Source organism: Zeus faber (genome assembly GCF_960531495.2).
Source record: "Zeus faber genome assembly, chromosome: 9".
Taxonomy (NCBI): Eukaryota; Metazoa; Chordata; class Actinopteri; order Zeiformes; family Zeidae; genus Zeus; species Zeus faber.
In genome coordinates, this window is record NC_137197.1 from 14,585,111 (window position 1) to 14,606,947 (window position 21,837).

Sequence of the window (21,837 nt, forward strand, 5' to 3'; positions counted from 1 at the left end):
GAGACAGGAGGTGCGATTGGATCATCTGCGGCAGATCCAGGGTCAGCTTTCCGTGATACATAGCGGAAGATGAATGGTCAGGCTGGTTCCAAACAGGCTCTGTAGCGTTTCACTGTTAAAGAAAGAAAATAAACCCTGTGAAACTGTGACATGTGGGAATTATCGTGCGTTTAGGCAATTCTTTAATTTTTGATTGTACATTGTACAAAAGGGCAAAAGTATCAGGCGACGCTGATAAGAGCTGGACTCGAAAAAAATCAAATGTCCACATGGCACGGCTCGGTCCGCTCAGTGTAGGGCCAGATCTCAAGGGGAAGGCAGAGGTGAAAGAACGTTTTTTTGTAATGCCTGATGCCTTTCTTTTGACTGATGTATGAATGGTCGTTAAGCTGTCCGGTCCCAACCACTCACGCATCCATCACCCAACCCAGGGCGCTGGCGCTGCGGGGGTTGCCAGTTAAGTCACCTGAGTTTGTTGCCGGTGATGTCCTGACGCAAGACATTGCAGCTCTTACCTGGCAACCCCCGTTTCACTGAAACCCACGGAGGGCGGCGGTGAACGGTTATGCGTCAAACATAGTTCTAAAACGTAGCTGCATTTAAAACGAGTATCTCCAACTCCAAAAAGTATCCCCTTAAGTCTTGGCTGCCACGGCGCGCGCTAGAATAACAAAATGTGTCACGCCTTGCGATCCTCATCCTTCCTAATTCAGACTGGGATGCGGGGAAAAAAAAAAAAAAGTCTTTATATGTGTGAAGCTGTCTGATTTTGGAAGTCATTTTTGAGAAATGATTTCGGTGTATCCCTTCCGTATCACTGTATGATACAATAACACGCAATAAGATGCTCAGCTGTGCAAGGATTTAAATGCCATAGAATATCGATAGATAATGTGCCACTTAATGATATAACACAGAAGATACAGGACAGAGTGGAGTAGAGGACATATTAAAGAGTTTAGTACAATATGAAAAGATGTAAAAGAAGATAAGACCACAATGTTGTACATTGAATGTCGTAGAATTATGCAAAAACCTAATTTTTAATATTTGAGAATTGAATAAATGTATTTAATGAACCATCAGTCTTGAGTTTGCCGCTATGAATATAAAGTAGTAATAATCACATTATGCACAGGTGTATGTGTGTATATGTGTGTTTGAAATCACAGCATCCGCGGGGGGAGAATTACCTGGCGGAGGAAACTGATGAGTCCAGTAAAGTAATTACACCGCAGTGATGGCCTCATCAATATTAACAACTCATCACAACCTCACCAACGACTTGATAGCGGCTAAGTAAAGGAGTAAAGAACTTGAGGAAGTTGAGGGAAGGAAGGAGGGGAAGCGTCTCGTCAAACGAGGAGAGTCTCTGGAAGCGAAAACCTCGGAGGTGGTTTTGGCAGCACTGGCTTTTAAGCGAAGTGGAACCCACCCCAGTTGAGTGATGGGAAATGGGACCGGGGGAGCTTCAGAAATCCTTTAGAGGCAATGGGGAACCGTCGCCGCACGGGAGGTTTTTTCTTGGATTGGATATAGCCGCTATATAGATATTTTTTTTCATATTTATTTTTTAACCTGTGCTGTCGGCATGCTTGGCGTACAATCCCCATTATTTTTATGCCATTGCATCTGGGACAGAGCTGGTCTGCAAGTGGAGTTGAGCTTTTCTCATCTTCTCAACTCATCTCTTCCGACTGCACCTGGACCCCGTTTGCACTGACCCGTCTCTCATAAAGATCAACATCTCCATCCCTTTTACTGCTACACTGCATGACTATTTCAGGCCCTATGCCCACTAAAGCGTAGAAAAGAATGCAGGTTCAAATGGAAAATATTCATACACACACATTCATCACATGCATTTTTGAACGCGAAAGAGTCTATACAGCACAAGTAAATCCATATTGTATCTATATCCAAATGATGTATTTTATAATGCTACATTTCTGTTATGTGGATTTACCTTTATGCTCATATTTTTTTTATGCATTTTATTAATTCATTGTTTTACAGCCCCTTCAACAGAATCAATTATTTCTTTCTCCTGCTCCTTGACTGATTTACGGTGGATGCCTTCAACCGACCGGGTCACGGATTCATTCTTCTACTCCAACTGAAACAGGCGCCTCCTGATAGGTCGTAAAAACAAGGTCACACACCTCATTACTGGCCATTCCAACCCTACACCCGATCATGTTAGCGGGGTCATTAAAATGTTCATCCGTCACTAAACACACACACACACACACACACAGACACCTGTCAGATCAATGCATGCATATAGTACCAACATAGGTGCAAGCTGTTGGTTTGAGCCTCAACGGTTCTGATCTTGCAGATGTTTTTACTTTCAACCGCTCTGCACGGGAGCTTCCGCACACACCTGAAGAAATACACAACAGTAAACCTTGGTGATCTGTCCATTTTAATCCATCGGGTAATATTCGGTTTAATATTGTTCAGTTTATCTCGGCATCTGTGTGCTATCCTGAACAAACCCAATGCATACGGCAGTGTGGTGCACATACGATTTCAGGGGCCGGGGAGTTGGGCGTTGCCGGGGAGAAAATCCGGAAAGGGCGAGTATCAAGCAAGAAATGTGTCCAAAAAACATTCTGTGATTTCTTATGATTTCCCACAACAGGAGCAGTGCAACTCAGACCCAGACTCAATGTGGCGAGGTCCAGGGGCATCCTCCCTATGGAAGACGGCTTCATGCAAAGAAAATTAGGAATGACTTGCGCGCCACACCCGGGGAAGGGCAAACACAACATAAATCTGTCGCACGTGTCGTCTCTCTTGTGCTGTTGGCTAATTTGGTATAATGTGGGGCGACGGGATTTGCCATTTGAAAAAGGGCACTTCCGAGACACATCACACCCCTGCTTGGAGTGAGCGGGGCTGAGCGCAACAGCGCGAGCCCAGTGTAAGCCCACTCCTCGGCGCAAATACCCACTCTACAGCTCCAGATGGCGATGCAAGACTCGCAAACGATTCCTTCGCCGCGAACACGTCTTAGAAACGGCTCTTGCGTCGGGAGCCGCTCCGGCCAGGGAGTCTTTCGACGTTGTTCAAGTCGTTCGTGTGACTGCAGCTGGGTACACGGGCTGGACAGAGACTCAGCCCTCACGAACGAAAAGGAGACGGGAGTCTTGAGTCACACGTTTTCCAAGTTTGCCCGCAAACAGAGTCGATGACACATAAACCCAAAGGAGACCTCAAACGAGATCTGTGAGTCGCGGGTCGCGCATGCGCCTCGAGCAATGCGGCAAATCTTCTGCTCAGGAACTAAAAATAATTACTAAGGATTCGTTGAATGTGAAAAATGGGTAGAGGGCGAGTGGGGTTTGCTCGATTTTACTAGATTAGAATTCCAAGTTGAGTTCATAGACCAGGGACGCACAAGGCTCGGTTGAGAGCCCAGGGTGTGTGAATACCCGCGACAAGGACACACAGGCAAGTTTTAAACAACATATTGTATTGCAATATTTTGGAAAAACAACAAGTGACCTCTGGATCGTAGGTTAACCTGGCTTACACATTTAATATAATTCGATTGAATGTGACTGCATTTGACTCATAGCTGACCCGAGTCTTCTGACTCTCGTTCCACTAACTGGATCAAACAAAAACCGAGCGTATCTTTTTACTGAGACGTAAAAGAGCCGAATCCCCAAACGGAGACGAACCTATCGTCACTAGTTCCTAGGTGCTGCACCAGTTAAGAGCGTGGTACTTGATGGTCACATGCTGCGAGTGATCGGAGGGCCCCTCGGTTCGATCCCTGGTTGTGTCTGGTGCCCGCCAGTCCCTAGTCCCCCACCAAGGTTACACAGATGCTAAACTTTTCGTTGAAATGAATACCCGGGGCTTACAGAACCATATGTCGACTCAATCGTGCATTGAAGGGAACATGTACAACGTACATCTTATAGTAGCTGCTGTTGCACTTGGCATGGACGTTGCAGGATCAACACATTTTGGGGACTCCTCCACCTCTCCTCTATGCCCCCCCCCACCCCACCCCCACCGCCACCACCCCAGCCTCACAGATGGCATGTTTAGTGCTTGCTGGCTGCTGCTGCTGTTGCTGCTGCTGCTGCTGCTGCTGGTGCTGCTGCTGCTGGTGCTGCTGTTTGTGTGTTGCTAAGAAGCTAAACTCCCCCAGAATACCCACCGGGGGAGACGCAGTTAGACTCACAGTTAAACGCAACTGGTACTATGAGCACTATAATCAAACAATCATGTTTAATTATACTTATTGCAAACGTCTCTGTGCATACTGAGCACTTATAACTTCAAATTTAAGCCTTAGTCGGGTGCAATGTCTTGTAAATAGGAAGAATTATTGGCAGTAAATGAGTTTTGCATTTCATAGTTATTCCATTACTTTCTCGGGGTCTGTTAACCGGAATCTCCCGTACTGCTCAGTGACGTAAACTTTTGGTTGTAATTTGTATGAAATGTTTGTTTTTTTAACAAGTTTATGTCGTGTGCGAAAGATAACCACACTTGCCGCGCATGTTTTGCCTTTTTTTTGCCTCATAAATTAATCCCACCCCATTGTGAATATATCTGGATTTAAATGTAATGATCCTCCATGATTACTCACAACCAACCTACACACACACACACACACACACACACACACACACACACACACACACACACACACACACACACACACACACACACACACACACACACACACACACACACACACACACACACACACACACACACACACACACACGATTGAACACTGACTGGCCCAATAGCCAGAACAAATTGAATGTTGGGGCAGTCAATTGGTATATCTACTGTATATATATCTATCTATATAGATAGATAGATATACAATATCAATATCAAACAATATCTTCTCAAATTTATATAAAAAAAAGCTTGCTTCTACATAGAATATTAAATACCCTGCACGGATCAAATAAAACATAGTGTCTTATTTGGGAATCGGAGCACTCAGAACGTAGGTCTACAAGACGCAAAATAACAGAAGTTATTAACAATTCTAACCACTAAGCAATGACTGCTCAAATCAACAAAATAAAAGCCAACGGCGTCAGGGTCATTAAGTAAAAAAAAAAAAAAAAAAGGAAAGATGACCCGATCGTTTCTGCTGTCTTTCTGCTCATGCCACGCTCTCTCTCTCCCTCCCTCTGCCTCTCTCGCTCTCTCTCTATCGCTCTTTCTGTTTCTGTCCCTCGCCGGCCGAAAAACTTCACTGCCCTGTCGCTTCCATTCTGTGGATTGCTACAACGGGAAAAAATGTAACCGAGGCCGATCTCGAGTTCTATTTACAACCACGAAAGGCAAGCATGGCTGAACCCCCAGATGTGCTCTGTCTATCCCTCCTCCGCTCTGTTCAGTGCCGGGGACAGCGCCGTGTGGCCCTACGCAATCACCCTGAACGAATGTGTCCCTGACAAACCAACGGAAAAATAAACCAGTTAAATTCTGTCTTAACTTTCCTCAGTAGAATTGCAGGATCCATGTTTGTTTGTTGAACTTCTAGTGCACAGAAGAAAATACACCTGCAAACCGCCCGCCCCCCCCCCCCCGGCCCTGATAGACACACACACACACACACACACACACACACCCCCACACCAACATGCACACACACCCGCGTGCACACACACACACACACACACACACACACACACACACACACACACACACACACACACACACACACACACACACACACACACACATACACACAGGCACACGCATGCAAACACGCACACCCACACACACACAGATATCAATAGTCTGTAAAAACCAGATTTATTTGCAAATGCATTCATTAATCTCTGTGATGAAATCCAATGCCTTTCGACGCAATCAACAGTGCCATAAAAACCACTCGTCAATAGAACCCTCAGCACCGCGACGTCGTACACAGGGTTTTCACAATCAATACTCATATTCCAACATTTAAAAATAATCACTCTACATAACACCCTCACCTTGACTCGGCGCATGTCAAGGTGATGGCGGCACCCATCCGACGGCGCTCACGTCAGTCGCCACGAAGTGCCGAGAGAAACCGGCGCTGAGATGCGTGGTCTCCATCACACCCGTTACCACCCTTCCTCTCCAGTTTGCCGACCGACCGGGGAAAACAGATGGGTGGATGATGCCGTGGCCCTCGCTCTCCGCTCAGCCCGTGAACTCCTGGACAGCCCCAGCACCCACGCCCGCATGCTTTTTCTGGGCCGTAGTTCGGAATTTTAAGACTGTCCAACCCACTAAGTTGGCAGCAAAGCCAGCAGATCTGGGGCTGCTCACTCCCACCTGCAATTGGATTTTAGATTTTTTTGACAGAAAGACCTCAGGTGGTGAGGGTGGGGAACAAGGTGCCTGCTGCGTCGGGCACCTTGGATCACACGACAGGCACACTACAGAAGCAAGGCCGGCCCGAGCCGTCAGCCTCTCACCCGGGCCGACGGAGCGTCCTCACCAGAGTGGCGTGGAAACACCACACTCAAGGAGAGGAAGGCCCCGTGGAGGACTATTAAAACCACAGAGAGGATCACAGGAACTCAACTCCCCTCCGCGGACGCTCCGCTCACCCGCCACCGCCGGGACAAAACCCGTGGGGCCATTCTAACAGAGACCCACATCACCCTGGACACTCCGTTTAGGTGGAGAAGCTCCAGAGACGCCAGCTGAGAGCAAGGACCACCACCAACCATAGAGCACTTTCTTTCCAACAGCCGTCAGACTACTTTCAAAAGACATTCAAGCTGGTGTGATATACCTCCTCCCGCCAGTCTAAACTCATCTCAACTGTGATAACCGTCTGGCGCACACACACACACACACACACACACACACACACACCATGTGGGAGCTGCGCCTGCAACGCCAAGGATAAGGAGAGAAATAAAATAAAATAAAATAAGATAAGAGGATAAGATAAGATAAAAAAAATCGATTCATCGCCAGATTCCGTTCAGATGGCTCATCTCAAATCAGAAGAGACAATGGAATACACGGTTGATTCTTATCATCATTTTGAACTGATATAAATTGGGAGAGCACCACGAATATTAACACCCATAAAACAATGGTTGACAGATAAACAATTTTCAGCCAGTTATTTATTTTGTATCGCCTCGGGCTCTGCGTCGTGCAACTCGCCCCGGCGGTCGTTTCCAGTCGACTGTCCAGCAGGGGGCGCTGACGCACACTTTTCGGGGTGGGGGGGGGGGGGGGGTCTGGCTTTCGAGCGCTACGTTGGTCGCTCTCCCAGAATCCCCGGCACCCGGAAGTGCCGGCCGCGGCTTGGGTTTTTGTTGTGAAGATGATGGAGGAGGAAGAGCTGGAGTTCGCCGAGGACCTGGAGGCGATTCTGCGCCTCACGCCGGAGGTGCAGCTCGCTATCGAACAGGTGATCGGCGTGTATTCGACATGGGTCGCCTATCGAATCGGGGCTCGAAGCGCTTCCGCTGCCTTTTGTTCATTCATTTCTGGCGGAGAACTCACTGGGTGGACCAGACAGCTGGATCCGCATTTGATCTCGATCTCACCAGAATATACAGAATTTTTATATATATATATATATATATATATATATATACATACACATACACATTCACATACACATACACACACACACACACACACACACACACACACACACACACACACACTATCCACAGTGATACATGTCTTTTATATTATTGCCTGTAGCCAGTGATATAAGTGCTACTCCCTGTAAACTTCTATTCATGTATACATGTACATCTTGTGTGTATCTTGTCTTATCGCCGCCTTCCATCACCACAACCGCAGTGATTCTCAACCTTTTCATGTCAACGTTCCTTAATTTGATACGCAACTAAGCCCTGGACCCCCCCCCCCCCCCCCCCATTTAATTTCTGCGACCCCAATCTGACAAGATATTTCTTTTAAGGCATGATTACGTCCAGACGTCCAACTATACTGTAGTTACAGTGAAGGGGAAAGTAACAATATGATCAAAACGTAATTATTGTACATTTTTCTAACAGTGCTGATGAAAGAATGGTTGAGTTGGAACTATTAAGCATTTTCAAGTTCAAGTTCAAGAGATTATTTGTCACATACATATACATACGCTCATACGTATATGCAGTGAAATGTCACGACACCCGGTGATTACGCACAATAAGCTCTATAAGCTCTAAAAATACCAAAATATACCAAAATGTGCGTCATCGACACAAGGCGCTCGCGTAGGCAGCCGCAAGGGGAGGCGCCACAATCACGATTCTGGGTTCTATAATTATATAATAGAAGAAGTTGACTGTGTTGTATTAAATATACATTTAAATCCTTTGCTGTGGACCCCCTGGGACCTCTTGAAGGACCGCCTTGTAGGATCCCTGGGGGTACTTCAAGAGTTTGTCCCCGAACCCCACGTTGAGAACCACTTCCCTAACCAAAGAGTCCAAACCAAAGTTATTTAGTTGACATTTTTTCTAAGAAGTGGACTTTATTATTGGTCGATGGGTGGGTCATTGGTTTGTCCACTGTTTTCTGTTGACTGCTAATTGTTTTCACGTGAATGTATTGTTGAATTTGACTCACATTTGAATAAATAGTCCAATGCATTCATTGTCAATCTACATACCTAGCCTGTGAATAGAGATGTGAGCTTCACCACCTCGAAATAAAATATAATACAACATTTCAAACTGTGTCTGCCCCAAGGTTTTCCCCAGCCAAGACCCCCTGGACAGAGCAGATTTCAATGCTGTGGAATACATCAATACACTGTTCCCCACAGAGCAGGTGAGACTGTCTTATTGATGCTGTTTGCTAAGGTTATAAGTGCAACACCAAAACTAGGTTACATGAATCACTCGGTCTCAGTGGTAGGAAGACCAAGCGTTCCCCATATATTATTGTTGTCCAACTTAAAAAGTAGAAATTAAAAAAAAAAAAAAATCATTCTACCTCAGTGAAGGCCTGACAACACCACTGAGGTTTTTTGGGTTTTTTTTGTATCGAAGGGGAAACAAAAATATGCTACAGCTGATGGCGTCAGCTACTGTTATTATCCTGTTTGTCCATGTGGGGGCACTGCTGCTCCTGGTGTTGTCTTAAGAGGCTTCTTGTGAAAGCAGTTGAATTTCTAAAACAACTCCCCCTCATCTATGGACTATGGACTCACTGTGAATGAAGAAGGATTATGTGTTGCAGACTGGATTCTAGTCATTTCTATGATTTATCAACAGTTGTATATTCCTTTATATCCTCGGTTAACTTAATTGTTGTCCCAGTAATCGCTTCAATCTTGTTCTATTATGAGCATTTCGGCTTAGAAATAGGAGCCTAAAAGATATAAGACAGAGATGCATATTCCTCTTAAATCTGGTCCATAATCTGATTTCCACAGTCACTGGCTAATATTGATGATGTAGTGAACAAGATCCGCCTGAAGATTCGGTGAGTCAGTGTTCCCATTAAAGTTTAAAACTGATGTTTTACAAAGTAACGTATGTAGCCAGAACATTGTTTATGTCGTATACAGGCATCTGGATGACAACATCAGAACAGTGGTGAGAGGCCAGACCAACGTGGGCCAAGATGGCCGACAGGTGAGCCAAACTGCAGGGCACAAGCCAAAATATTATGGATTATCCATCATTTTGTGTGTTTTCTGTCTATGTTTCCTGTGATGGTATGATGCTCACAGAAAATAAATTGCACATAAATATTAAAAACTAAAAATTACATGATGCAATTTCCTATAGGTATTTGTTATTGTTTAATAATTATAATAGTACTTATAAAGTCATTATAATGAACTTGGGTAAAACTAAATATTTATCCCATTATGAGATGTTTGAACAGTGCTGTTAGTTATTCCGGACCCAGACAAATATGTTTCTGCCCCCTCACAATCTCTTTCCATCCTCCATGCTCGCTCCATGGAAAAGGACAGGATGACTCAGATCCATTCCTGCTTTTCAAACAGTCCCTCTTCATGGAAAACATGTCTGGGAAGTAAATTCCCAGCCGTAAATACAAAGATTCCACTTAAATCCTATTGTTTGAGTCTTGCCTTTTTTTTTTTTGTTGTTTTTTTTTTTTGCTGCGGCGGTGTGTCAGAAGGGAATAGCGGTTTTAGAGGGAACGTGACACCTGATGGGGGAGCTGAGTGTTTATGAATGGAGGGGTGATCATGTGTGCGGTGTCACCAGCGTGCCTGGTCTGGTGGTCTTGTCTTTCCCACTCAGCTACTGTTTGGTAACCCAGACCTCTAAATCTACCCCTCCACCCCCCGTGCCAGTGACATTATACAGTCACACACAATCATTCTTTTTCCTTTCCAACCCCTAATAGCCGTTCCCAAGCTTTCTGTGGGGAAAATTCATTTCTGGGGACGGAAAGCTGGAGAAGAGATTTATTCCACCAGGGAGATGGAGAAACATGATAAAAGGACAAATAGAATATAAAAAAAAGAGCTTATTCATTTATGGCCCCCCCCTCATATTTTGTTAACCAGAAAGAGGCAGTCGAGCTGGTGGGGTGGCGGTGTGAGCATACCTGGAGGTGGAAGAGGCTGCTGGTGTAGACAATACTGATGTGTCTTGAATCTGTGACGTGGAAAGTAGGAAGCCAAGCCTCTGTATTAATTAGAGAAGGATGCACTGTTATAACTGGGGTGATCCCATTGCTAGGCTGCAGTGTTACAAAGACAAGACCTTTGCTGAAAGTCATGTTAGCGGCATGTAGGCTGTATTACAATTGACTGTAAATGTAAGAGATATATAGAACCAGTGTATTAACTTTGATTGTGAAACAGGCAGTTTTGACTGGAGCTATTTATTAGATTGCCAAAAATTCAAATTTACGGACACTTCCAGAAAAATTGTATTCACCCAGGTCATGGTATGGTTTTATGTATCTTGTGTGGGAGACACAATCTGTCATTAACCATAGGATTCCTATTGATAGTCCCTCTTTTCTATTTAAGGGGACCTATTATTATTTTCCTTATTTTCTGTCATATATATAATGTTACAATGGTGGATGTTCATATTAGACGTGGCGAAGGGTCAAGTAATGAGGTAAACTAATGACATAGCAATCGCTGTGAACAAAACGCTGAGGCTTTCAACCGCTCTGAATGCTAGGTTTCCAACGGTTTTTTTTACTCGCTGTGTGAGCTGACATCAGCTCGTCAGGGATTTGTTGAAGGTCATCTGCTCCGTCCGATCCGCTGTGCGTTTCAGCAAACAAAACCAATAATAATAATGTATTTTGACTGTAGATTTCTTTTTTTTTCGACGTTTACATGAAGTCAGAAAGGGGCCCTAGATTCTGATGATTGACATGAGTAGAGTGATAATTGTCAGCCCTTAGAATCTATAAATTTGGACTGCTGTATGGTCCTTATACATAAGGTTAGAGGATTCAGTATCTTATTCTGCATAAATGATTGGGTGATATTTTCTGAATGCATTGTCTGTCTATTGAGCTAACATGTATCAGCCACTCAATTTTGACTTGCTATTTTGTTGGACACTAACATCAGGTCATTTCAGGTCAAGTCTTAGTTAGTTGATATCAAAATCATGGAACTACATTTTATTTACTCATAGCTCCAAAGATGCTTGGACAGGGAGAGCTTTTTCAGTGTATTATTATTATTATTATTATTATTGTTATTATTATTATTATTATTGGGCCTCCAGTACATTTGATAGTTTTAAAAATAAGTTCCTAACCTGCATGAGAAACATATTAATAAACTCTACGTGTACAGTAGAACATATGTTTTTTTTTGTTTTGTGTGTGTGCATAAATGTTTGTGAGAGAAAAATGAAAGGGACTAGATATCATCTTAGGCATGAAGGCGAGTGTTGGGCTGTGGTCTCTTCCTGCCTTTTCCAGCGCGGAATGGAGGAAATGAGCAGCCAGTAGCAGACAGACTCCCCAGAGGCTCGAGAGGCAACAATTTAAACCTCTGAGCTTCTCTCCGCTGCATGCAGTCTAAAACTCTGTGTGTGTGTGTGTGTGTGTGTGTGTGTGTGTGTGTGTGTGTGTGTGTGTGTGTGTGTGTGTGTGTGTGTGTGCGTGTGCGTGCGCGCGCGCGCTCTTTGAAGAATCCTTTCAACCCACCCTTAGAATAAATACTGTCCATTTTAACCTTCGATGCCTGGTACAAAGCCCACATAAATTAATCAACCTGTATCACATTCCTTCGTTTATCAACCCCATTTATCAATTCATCCCTCTTTTTTAATCCGTTCAGAATAGATCCAAGTGAGGATTAACGTGAAAATCATATTAATTGATCAGCAATGTCACATGTGAGTCATGAGTATCCCTAAAAATCTCTTGACTCTCATCTCTACCTTTGAGGCTAGAATCAGAATTGGTCCAGCCTTAAGTCTGTCACAATGTTTTTTTAATAACTTAGCACTTTGGAACTTTAGTCTAAGTAATACACTTAGAATAGGGATACAAATACAGATACTGGATAAATATGGTATCTGTATTTAAGAATGTCCCCAATAACAAAACTCAGATACCTCGAGTCATATCCGAGATGTCAGAAAATAAATGAAAATGATCAGATTTTCTGCTTATTGCATGAACATGGGATTTTTTTAAATGGGGAAAACCATTTTGTTGTGATTACAGTCAGTTGAATTGGAGTCTACACAACTGAATAAACACGATGGGTCAGACTTGTACACTTATTGTGATACTTCTATCACAAGTCTCCCTCACCCCTCGCAATCGATATGGGCAGTGAAGAGGTTGTAACGATGCATCAGGTCTTAGCGTGGAGCGTGGATGTTCTTGGGCTGGGATTGTCCAGCACGAGAGTAATTGAGAAAGGAAGGTTTATTTCTGCTGTTGTTATGTGTTTCCATCTTCTGGGCCCCACTTGGCCTTGACCACAGCCCCTTTACAGCCCTGGAGGCCTTTAAGGAAGAGGGTGGGGAATCCTCTTTTTCAACACAAGTTGTTGCTGTTGCACCTTTATTCCACCTCGTCGTTCTGTCTAAACGGTACGAACACGGAATGGGGGGGGGGGGCATTGTTGATCCCCCTCCGAGCCGGCAGCGGAGGTAGTCACAGCGGTGAAACGGGGCCAAAACACTGTCTGTGTGAAAGGCACAGTCTGAGTGCTGGGACAGGGGTGTGACATTTTGATGGCCTGAGTTTTTCGTTGGTCGAAAAAACTCCATTCGGGGGCTGTGCCTTCTCAAAATTAACCTTAAAGGGAACCTATAATGTTCTTTTACACTCTCTATTTATTTTTCTTGTACTCCACTAGAGTGGCTTTGCATGATTTACAGTTCGAAAAAGTCATTATTTATCTGAAGCTGCTTTCACACATGCACTGCAACCCTGAAATTATCCGGACATTACCTGGGGCAGCTGTAGGCGTGAATGCAAATGTTGTCAAAGAATGCAATTATTTGGAGCGGACATTAACCAGACTTTACCCAGCCAGCACCCGAGTACAAAGTCTGCCTAATGTCCGATTGAGCGGTACAGTATGCGCAAACAGAGCAGGTTGTTGGGAGAATTCATGGCGAGCAAGTGGGCGTGTCGCATATTGATGACATCTCTATCACGGGACTGGTGACGGGTGAAGAAGGGTCATTTACCTTTGTGCGGAACTTCGTGCAAGTGTAACTGCTTCGTACTCCTTCCTGTTTTCCTTTATATTCCTTTCCACTCTTTTGTTTATGTTGCGGATACGTCCAAATACAAGGAGTATCATCGCAAAAAAAGTCATAATTCCTGATAAGTCGGTAGCCTCGTCCGCCGTCTTGGGTGTGCTGTAAGTCTCTGCAGCGTCATTGCGTCCTGCCTCCTGCACGCTCTACCCAGGCGCCGCCCGTCGCCTAAACCAAACTGAGTATTTCCAGGTTCGTGTAAACACGTCTGACAATCTCCGGTTGTGTACTACGTGTGTGAAAGGGAAACTTAGGACAGTGTCCGGACCTGATTATCCTGACATTGTCAGGAGTTCATGTGCAAAAGCAGCTATATACTGGCCCTGTACACAGCCCCTTTATTCAGCCTTGGCTGAGACAAGCCGTTTTAGTTTCTGTCTCTTTAAGGCCTCCCTCCCTAAAACTCCACTTTCTTCTGATTGACCAACTTCTGTCAACTTTCACTGATTTCACCTTATCAGTCCGCTAAAATCTGTTTCTGAACAAATTTGAGGCGAGAAATAAGGAATCCATGCTAAATCTTCACTCATATTAGATCTACAACGCCTCTTTTAAAAGTTCGTTCAGACTTTCACCGTGGTGTCTAACAAGGAGCATGTAGCACCACGAGATAAAGCCGGGCTTGGGGCTTTTTGCTTTCATTCAATTACGGAAATAAAATAAATAAATATATCTACGGTTTTGTTTGGAGAAACGCGGAGTGGGATCGCACACACCGCAGCCTCCAGTTACCTTACGTGGACACAGAAACACCCAGCAAACACCTAAATTCCCCTCGTCTGCAGTTTTGTCATGTACATTCTGCTTTCTTTTGAAAGACTTGTGCAGGTCTGTTCTAGTTTGATCCGACTTTCGTTGCCGTTCTCCGGGCTTGCGTGGGACACGGACACCGCACCAGGACTCCAGTCTCCGAGACTGTTGAACGCCGGGATATTTTTGTGTCATGTAAACGTCGGAAAGTACAATTTTATAATACGAAATAAGTACTACAATCTACAATAAAACCACACTTTTTTTTTATTGTTTTAGTTTAGAGAAACGCACAGCAGATCCGAGTGAGTTCATGCAGAGAGTAGAGACAACCTTTGTAAACCAAGCAGTCGGAAGCCTGAGTATTTTGTTATTAGTTTACCACATTATTTGACACTTTGGCCACGCGCGTTTGGTCTTTACGCACACGGTTTGCTGCAGCTCCCCAGCACACATTCGACACATTCTAGAAGTTTCACATGGAGAAACAATCCAAAAGTCCTATCAGAGCCTGGAGCGTGGAGTCTGTTCCCACAATACGGTGCGCTCCGCTGCCGTTGTAGCCGCTGGCGGTGCATTGCCGGCCGCTCGCAGCTCCCGCTGTCAGGAAGTCAGCACCGTCCTCATCCTAGGCTACAGCATTTATTAAATTAAATACTGTCAAATACATTTTTTTAATTTGAAATAATATGTTCATTAAATCAGTGTGATTCTCCTAAACTGTATGTTTTATGTCAAACTAAAGGCTGACGCTGTCGCGCCCCCATCATCACAGTATTTTCTAAAACCACACACGGGGGCGTCGTTATGCCGTCTTTGTTTGGACCTGTGTTAAAAGGCAATGCCGGCGTAATGATGGATCTTCTTTACGGCAATATTGCCGGATCACTTTATAAAAGTGGCTGTATACATGTGTGCCGAGGAGAGGCTTGTAAAAGTGGTAAATTCCTTGCACAGCTGGTGCTGGCTATTAACATTCCGCGTGTGTGTGTGTGTGTGTGTGTGTGTGTGTGTGTGTGTGTGTGTGTGTGTGTGTGTGTGTGTGTGTGTGTGTGTGTGTCGGGAAAGGAAAGGGCTCCACACTTGTTTCTGCTCCGCTGGCCTGACTTGGCCCATTTAACCGGGCATCAAGTGACGCTGCAAAATCTTTTCGACGAGGGCCATCAAACAACAGCTGTCATGGCGTCCAACGGGGAAATATTCCAATAAGGCCAAAACCATCCCATAATTAAACTGCCTAATCTTATTTAACCTAGCCTGGCATGATATATCTGTTAAAGCTGCTAATGATTTCCTCTGGCCATTACAGCGGCAGCCTCTGCGCGGAGCTGAGCCTTATCGCTCACACGTCAACTGACGACTCGACGATATCATATATCGTGCCATCCTGTCATTTACTCCCCTAATTAGCTCAAATTTGGCAGAGATCCCTTTTCCCATTTGTGGGAATTTGGCATCGATTCAAGCCGACTTGAAAAATAGCTCCAATGGAATCTGAGGGATCAGGATTCACCATTTTCCTTAATCATCTCAATGCCCGAATTCACAGAACAGGACCAATAATCAGTCAATAAGGAACCGAAACGGCGCCAATACATTTAGGATGAAAGGGCTCTTGTCACCTATCCTGTGTATTTCGGTGCTTTGCAGCTGAGATCTCAGAATTATGGGATTGACGGTAAACCACAAAAAAGAAGACTTGTCAGTCTGGCCTGGTCAGTTACACTGCGGATTATAAGCCCTGTTCTGACCCCTCACTTTAGTATTAAAAAAAGACATGCCAAACAGAGTCATGCGTGTTTAGAGCGGGGAGTCAATATTTAGCTAAGAAACAATCACTGTCCTTTGTTGTGCTCCCTATCTTTCTCTTTTTCTTCCTGTTCCTGTTTAATTTGCTCTCCCTCTCCGCTCCGCTCCTTCCTGTGTCTTTGTTCCTTTCGGCAGGCGTTGGAGGAGGCCCAGATAGCCATCCAGCAACTATTTGGCAAAATCAAAGATATTAAGGACAAGGCTGAGAAGTCTGAACAAATGGTAAGCGTACATGCACACACGCACGCACGCACACACACATACACACACACACACACATAGACACTCTCACTCACACATGCCATGCTCAGAGCATTTTAGGAGTTTAACCCTGGAAGCAGACAACCTTCATCTCCCGTGGGCTACATTAGAAAGACCACAGTAAATGGTGCTTTAAATTGTGTGTGTGTGTGTGTGTGTGTGTGTGTGTGTGTGTGTGTGTGTGTGTGTGTGTGTGTGTGTGTGTGTGTGTGTGTGTGTGTGTGTGTGTGTGTGTGCGCGTGTGCGTGCGTGCGTGCGTGCGTGCGTGCGTGCGTGCGATGTGAAGTTGACTTCAGAAGGAAGGGCCTAAAGTTCTTCATAATACACTTTGTTATTTGTTATTTGTGTGTATGTTGTTATAGGGAAACACTAGTGAGCAGACCCCTCCCTCAACAGCCATGTTTAAGTAATTATTTCTCAAACTAATAGATGTTTTTCTCTCTCTCTCTCGCTCTCACTCTCAATCTCATGTCATTTCATCTCCTCACGTCTTTCCAACATCCCTTCGTCCTTTGCGCTCCACCTCCTCCACCCTCCTTCTTCTCCGCCTTTCTCTCCTCTCTTCCAACCCCCCCCCCCCCGTGTCTCTCTGCCTGGCTCCTGGGCAGGTGAAGGAGATCACCAGGGATATAAAGCAGCTGGACCACGCCAAGCGCCACCTCACCACCTCCATCACCACGCTCAACCACCTGCACATGCTCGCGGGGGGCGTGGACTCCTTGGAGTAGGTGCACTCGCTCTCGAGGACAGAGATCCGTCAAATGCTTTGTGGAATGAAATTCTACAAATGTTTTAGAGACGAAAAGGCCATTTTTTTTCTCGCTATTATTCAATTCCCCGTTCAGCGCAGGATGAATGAAGTCTCCTGTCGATAGCAAAGCAGGTGCAGTGTCTTTGACAAATTATTCCGCCCGCGTTGCCTCGGGGCGGAACGCTAAATCAATTTGCCATTATTTAAACGCCAAAGCAGCAAATTGATCCAGAGACCAATGCGCTCTTGTCCTCAATTGTGCATCGTGTTAGCGGATGAAAACAAGGCCGGCGTTGTTTTCCTCCCGGGCGGGATTCTCTCTTGGGAAGTGTAGAGGCAGACATGGGATTTGCTTTCGGACCGCCTCTGAAGTCGTCGGCCATATGTTACTTCAAAAGGCACAGAACTCAGGTGTCTGTGTGTGGGTGTGGGTGCGTGTGCTTGTGTGTGTGTGTGTGTGTGTGTGTGTGTGTGTGTGTGTGTGTGTGTGTGTGTGTGTGTGTGTGTGTGTGTGCGTGTGTGCATGTGCGCGCATCTGTGAATGTGCGCGTGGCGGTGTGCTTGTGTGTTTGTTCGTTTTCCAGGGCGATGACAAGAAAGAGGCAATACGGCGAGGTCGCCAACCTCTTGCAGGGCGTGGTGAACGTGCTCGAACACTTCCACAAGTACATGGGAATCCCCCAGATCAGGCAGCTGTCCGAGAGGTAACTGACGACAACGCACGCACGCAAACACACACAGACAGACAGACAAATAAGCAAACAGACTCGCAGATGGCGACAATGTGCTGACACAGCCCCATTCCCCCCAGTCCCAACTCCACTCGTGTGTATTTCAGCGCCATGTAGCTGAGATCTGAGAATTACACACACACACACACACACACACACAGAAATCCAACACAGACAGACCTGGGTGTTTTTTTTGTTTTTTTTTCTTTCAAAAAATCACCCAGGTCTCGTCCCCACATATAAACTCTGTTGGTGGGGCATTCAGGGGAACCTTCATGAGGGAAAAAAAAAAAAAAGTGATGGAACACTCACTCCTTTTCCAGCACTTTTCAATTCAGCCTCTTCTCGGAGCAGAATTATACCACAAATTGTTAGACATTATTCCACAAGATGCAATTTGAGCTCCTTAAGGTGGTTACAGTATTCAGTGGAGCACTCCCACATTTATTATAGGGCAGGGAAGGCCAGAGGTATGTTGAGCATCGCATCCTGTTTATATTTGCTCTCTCCCTTTCCCTCTCTCTCTCTCTCTCTCTCTCTCTCTCTCTCTCGCTCTCTCTCTCTCGCTCTCTCTCTCACACACGCACACAGGAAAGAAACACTCAGAGGGCGCTGTTATGCTTGCATTTTTCTCCAATACAGCCTGGGACTGTACCGTGTAGGATGTGTGCACGCTCATCCATCTCAATATATTCCTTTCCCTTTGTAACCCGGTTGAAAAAGTACGCACTTGCGAGGGCAAACGTTTTTCGGCGGACGGACCCTCACCTAAATACGCGATCGTAATCCTCACTAGTGTAAACACAGGTCTCTCAGAGAAAATGAAGCCCATCGGTGCGCCGGTGCTTTTCCGTAGCTCCGACCGATTAAATTTCCCCCCTTGAGTAATATTTTCCCCCAATAACAGCGCAATCAATCGAAGGTCTCCTCGCCAGCTCCGCGTTAAGGTTCAGCACCGTCTGACCCCCCCCCCCCCCACCAAAGAAAAAAACAAGACGGGATGTAGTTATGCTGTTTCGGAGGAGGTGCGGCGGAGACGGAGCTGATACCGAACAACAGCTGCGCGGGAGAACTGACAGATGATAGGAAGGGGACACGGAGAGATGGCGACGCCGGCAAACTGTTAAATGGAAGTAGTTAGCGTTAAGTACCACTGGTGCTGCGTGAGAATTCTGGGAAGGCGGAACCATTGGTGTGGTGAAAACAGAATACCAAAATACACCCCGAGCTGTCCGGGGGGCCGGGTGGTGGGCTGAGAGCGAAACAGCTGAAGTAAACAGACGAGACGTGAGGAGGAGATGGAGGGATCACAGGAACTTTACTCAGTGGGAGAGGAATGGGCGATAGGAGCATGCAAGTCTTTCATCCGCACGTTTATCTCTCCGCACTCTCCTGTTTATTCTGGACGGGTTCTTTGAGCTCCAGGCGCTGACCCGGGTCCACCCCGGCGTGGATGTCTGGAGCCCACACGGCCCGAGATAGCCCAAAATAGAATAAAGGATTCCCTGTGTGGCTCTATTGTTCATTTCATACAAGGTGTAGGTAGAGAAACTCTATTCTGGGTTTTTGCCAGGTCCTTGAGGCGCTTGCGGGTGCTTGAATTTTGTCCTCGGAAATTCAAGTACTGGAATACCTTGAAAATAGCCCCTTTTGTGCTTAAGTGCTTGAAATGTCCTTGAAAAAGCACAATCATTGAAAATCTGTGATATATGCCCTGGTTTTGTTATTCAAACCGTAACTAAATGAATCTTTTCCAGACTTGAAATGTAAACTTAATCCAGCTTGGTTGGAAATAGATGCATATAATAGTAGATGACAATGTGATTAATAATACATATATAAATATATACAGGTAGAGGTAATGCGAATATGGTATAATATAAATAACAGAAAATGTGACTAAGATGATATTATATTTTAATTAATAAAGATCACATTGAAAATCTATTCTTTATTTTCTTGAAAGTAAAAAAAAAATAGCGCTTAAACAAGTACTTGTAGTACTTGAAAGTACTTGAATTTAATTTTGTAATGCTATAATGAACCCTGTCTATTTACCCCCATGGAAGAACTTGGGTTGCTGGTTCACCACAATTCACCGTGGCTGTAGGGACACAAAGAACAAACAGAAAAAGTAGAGATGAGCCAGCGAGCACAGAACATCAGACAATGGAGCGATTCAGCGGCACGACACAAAGAGACACCCTGTGTTTTGGGCTTTTTGGCTGCGTGATCGCCGCTCAGCATTCACTGCTGTGTCTCTGGTGTCAGGGTGAAGGCGGCGCAGAGCGAGCTGGGGACTCAGATCCTGGCTGATTTTGAAGAGGCCTTCCCCGCACAAGGTTCCAGGGTAAATATGGCCGCCACACACGTACAAGCCCTTCCTCAAAGCTCTCGTTTTCCGCAGGCCTGTCCCAATCATAACATTATAGTTGAGAGACAAATAAAAATTTGGGATTAACGCTTTTCATTATCTTTTTTTTTTTTTTTTTCAAGTTCATGCCCCTATCATAGTGTAATACGCAGCCCCCCATGGCTCATGATGAAAATGTGGAAAAAAAAATGTTAGGAAACACAGTTTATAAACTGTGCTCTCAGATTACTAAACCATACCCACGCAATTACTAAACTGTACTCACAGATTACTAATCCGTCAACAATACAGCATTTCATGAATCAATATTAATTGGACTGGGCGGATGCAGTCCTCTTTGTTGCGTGTTCATCCATCGTCGCACAGATTAGTGATCTGTGGGTGCACTTTATAAACCATGCTCACAGATTACTAACCCGTGCTCACGGTATATATATATTATTTATATTTATTTATCTGGATCATAAAATCTCAGGTAGACTGTTCATTTGTGTCGTCCCAACTGATGGAAATGCATCAAATTCACATTTTATCTGTTGCAGCATTTTTAACAAAATCCCCCTCAAATTTGGATGGAAACATATGATTGTGTACTCAAATTGACTCAATTGTGGACAAAAAGTGTGTGGTAAGCCGAAATAATTCAGATCAGCTGATTATGTAATAATTATGACAGTTCTAGCCCTGATTCACAATCATAAAAGTGACGTGAATGAATACAAATAAAACTGTTCTTTTTTAGAGATGGGAGGTTGGCAAAGAGGCAACACCACACACATCGTAAACACAGCATCCCATCATAAAAAAAACAGGGACAATGTGTGGGAAGCAGTCTAATGAACACAGATCTCAACTGTTCAACAGAGAAACGTTCATAGAAAACGTCCGTCGACTTTAATGAACCCATTTTTAAAAGTCATTTAAGAACATTTGACCTTTCCGTGCAGCACTGTTTTGAACTGTGTGCTGTCACCCATCTCCCCCCCCAGCGGCCCGGCGGTCCCAGTAACGTCCTGAGGGACGCCTGCCTGGTGGCCAACGTGCTGGACCCCCGCATCAAGCAGGAGATCATCAAAAAGTTCATCAGGCAGCACCTCTCCGAGTACCTGGTGCTCTTCCAAGAAAACCAGGATGTGAGTGGCCAGAAAGGTGCCGCTTCGAGGTTGAGTTGCGTTTGGGGAATAGCGGCTGGTTTATCTAGCAGTGGGGGCGGGGCTTTTTAGGCAGCGCTTTGAGGGGAACATTTGAAAGTGGCGTGGTTGTAAAACCATTTCAGGAAGATTGATATCTCGGCCATATGCAAAGGTAATTTCACAGTTTGGAAAGCAATCTGAGCTACTGCACCAAGGCACTGAGAAACCTAGTTTAGGCTTAGTGCTGAAATGCAATTTCCTATGTCCTAGACATTGTGTGAATGTTTTGTGTTGGTATGATTTTTTA

General features: G+C 45.0%; 1 protein-coding gene across 1 annotated transcript in view; it reads left to right on the forward strand.

The window, feature by feature from the left end:
• Window positions 1-7,333: 7,333 nt before the first annotated feature.
• vps53 (VPS53 subunit of GARP complex) overlaps window positions 7,334-21,837 on the forward strand; it is a gene marked incomplete at its 5' end in the record, with an annotated part of 30,319 nt that continues 15,815 nt past the window's right edge. Inside the window, 9 exons of the mRNA XM_080006616.1 lie at window positions 7,334-7,420; window positions 8,725-8,805; window positions 9,413-9,462; window positions 9,548-9,614; window positions 16,416-16,502; window positions 17,150-17,265; window positions 17,877-17,996; window positions 20,295-20,373; window positions 21,387-21,530. Of these exons, the coding sequence (XP_079862742.1) occupies window positions 7,334-7,420; window positions 8,725-8,805; window positions 9,413-9,462; window positions 9,548-9,614; window positions 16,416-16,502; window positions 17,150-17,265; window positions 17,877-17,996; window positions 20,295-20,373; window positions 21,387-21,530 (831 nt within the window). The remainder of the gene's footprint in view (window positions 7,421-8,724; window positions 8,806-9,412; window positions 9,463-9,547; window positions 9,615-16,415; window positions 16,503-17,149; window positions 17,266-17,876; window positions 17,997-20,294; window positions 20,374-21,386; window positions 21,531-21,837) is intronic.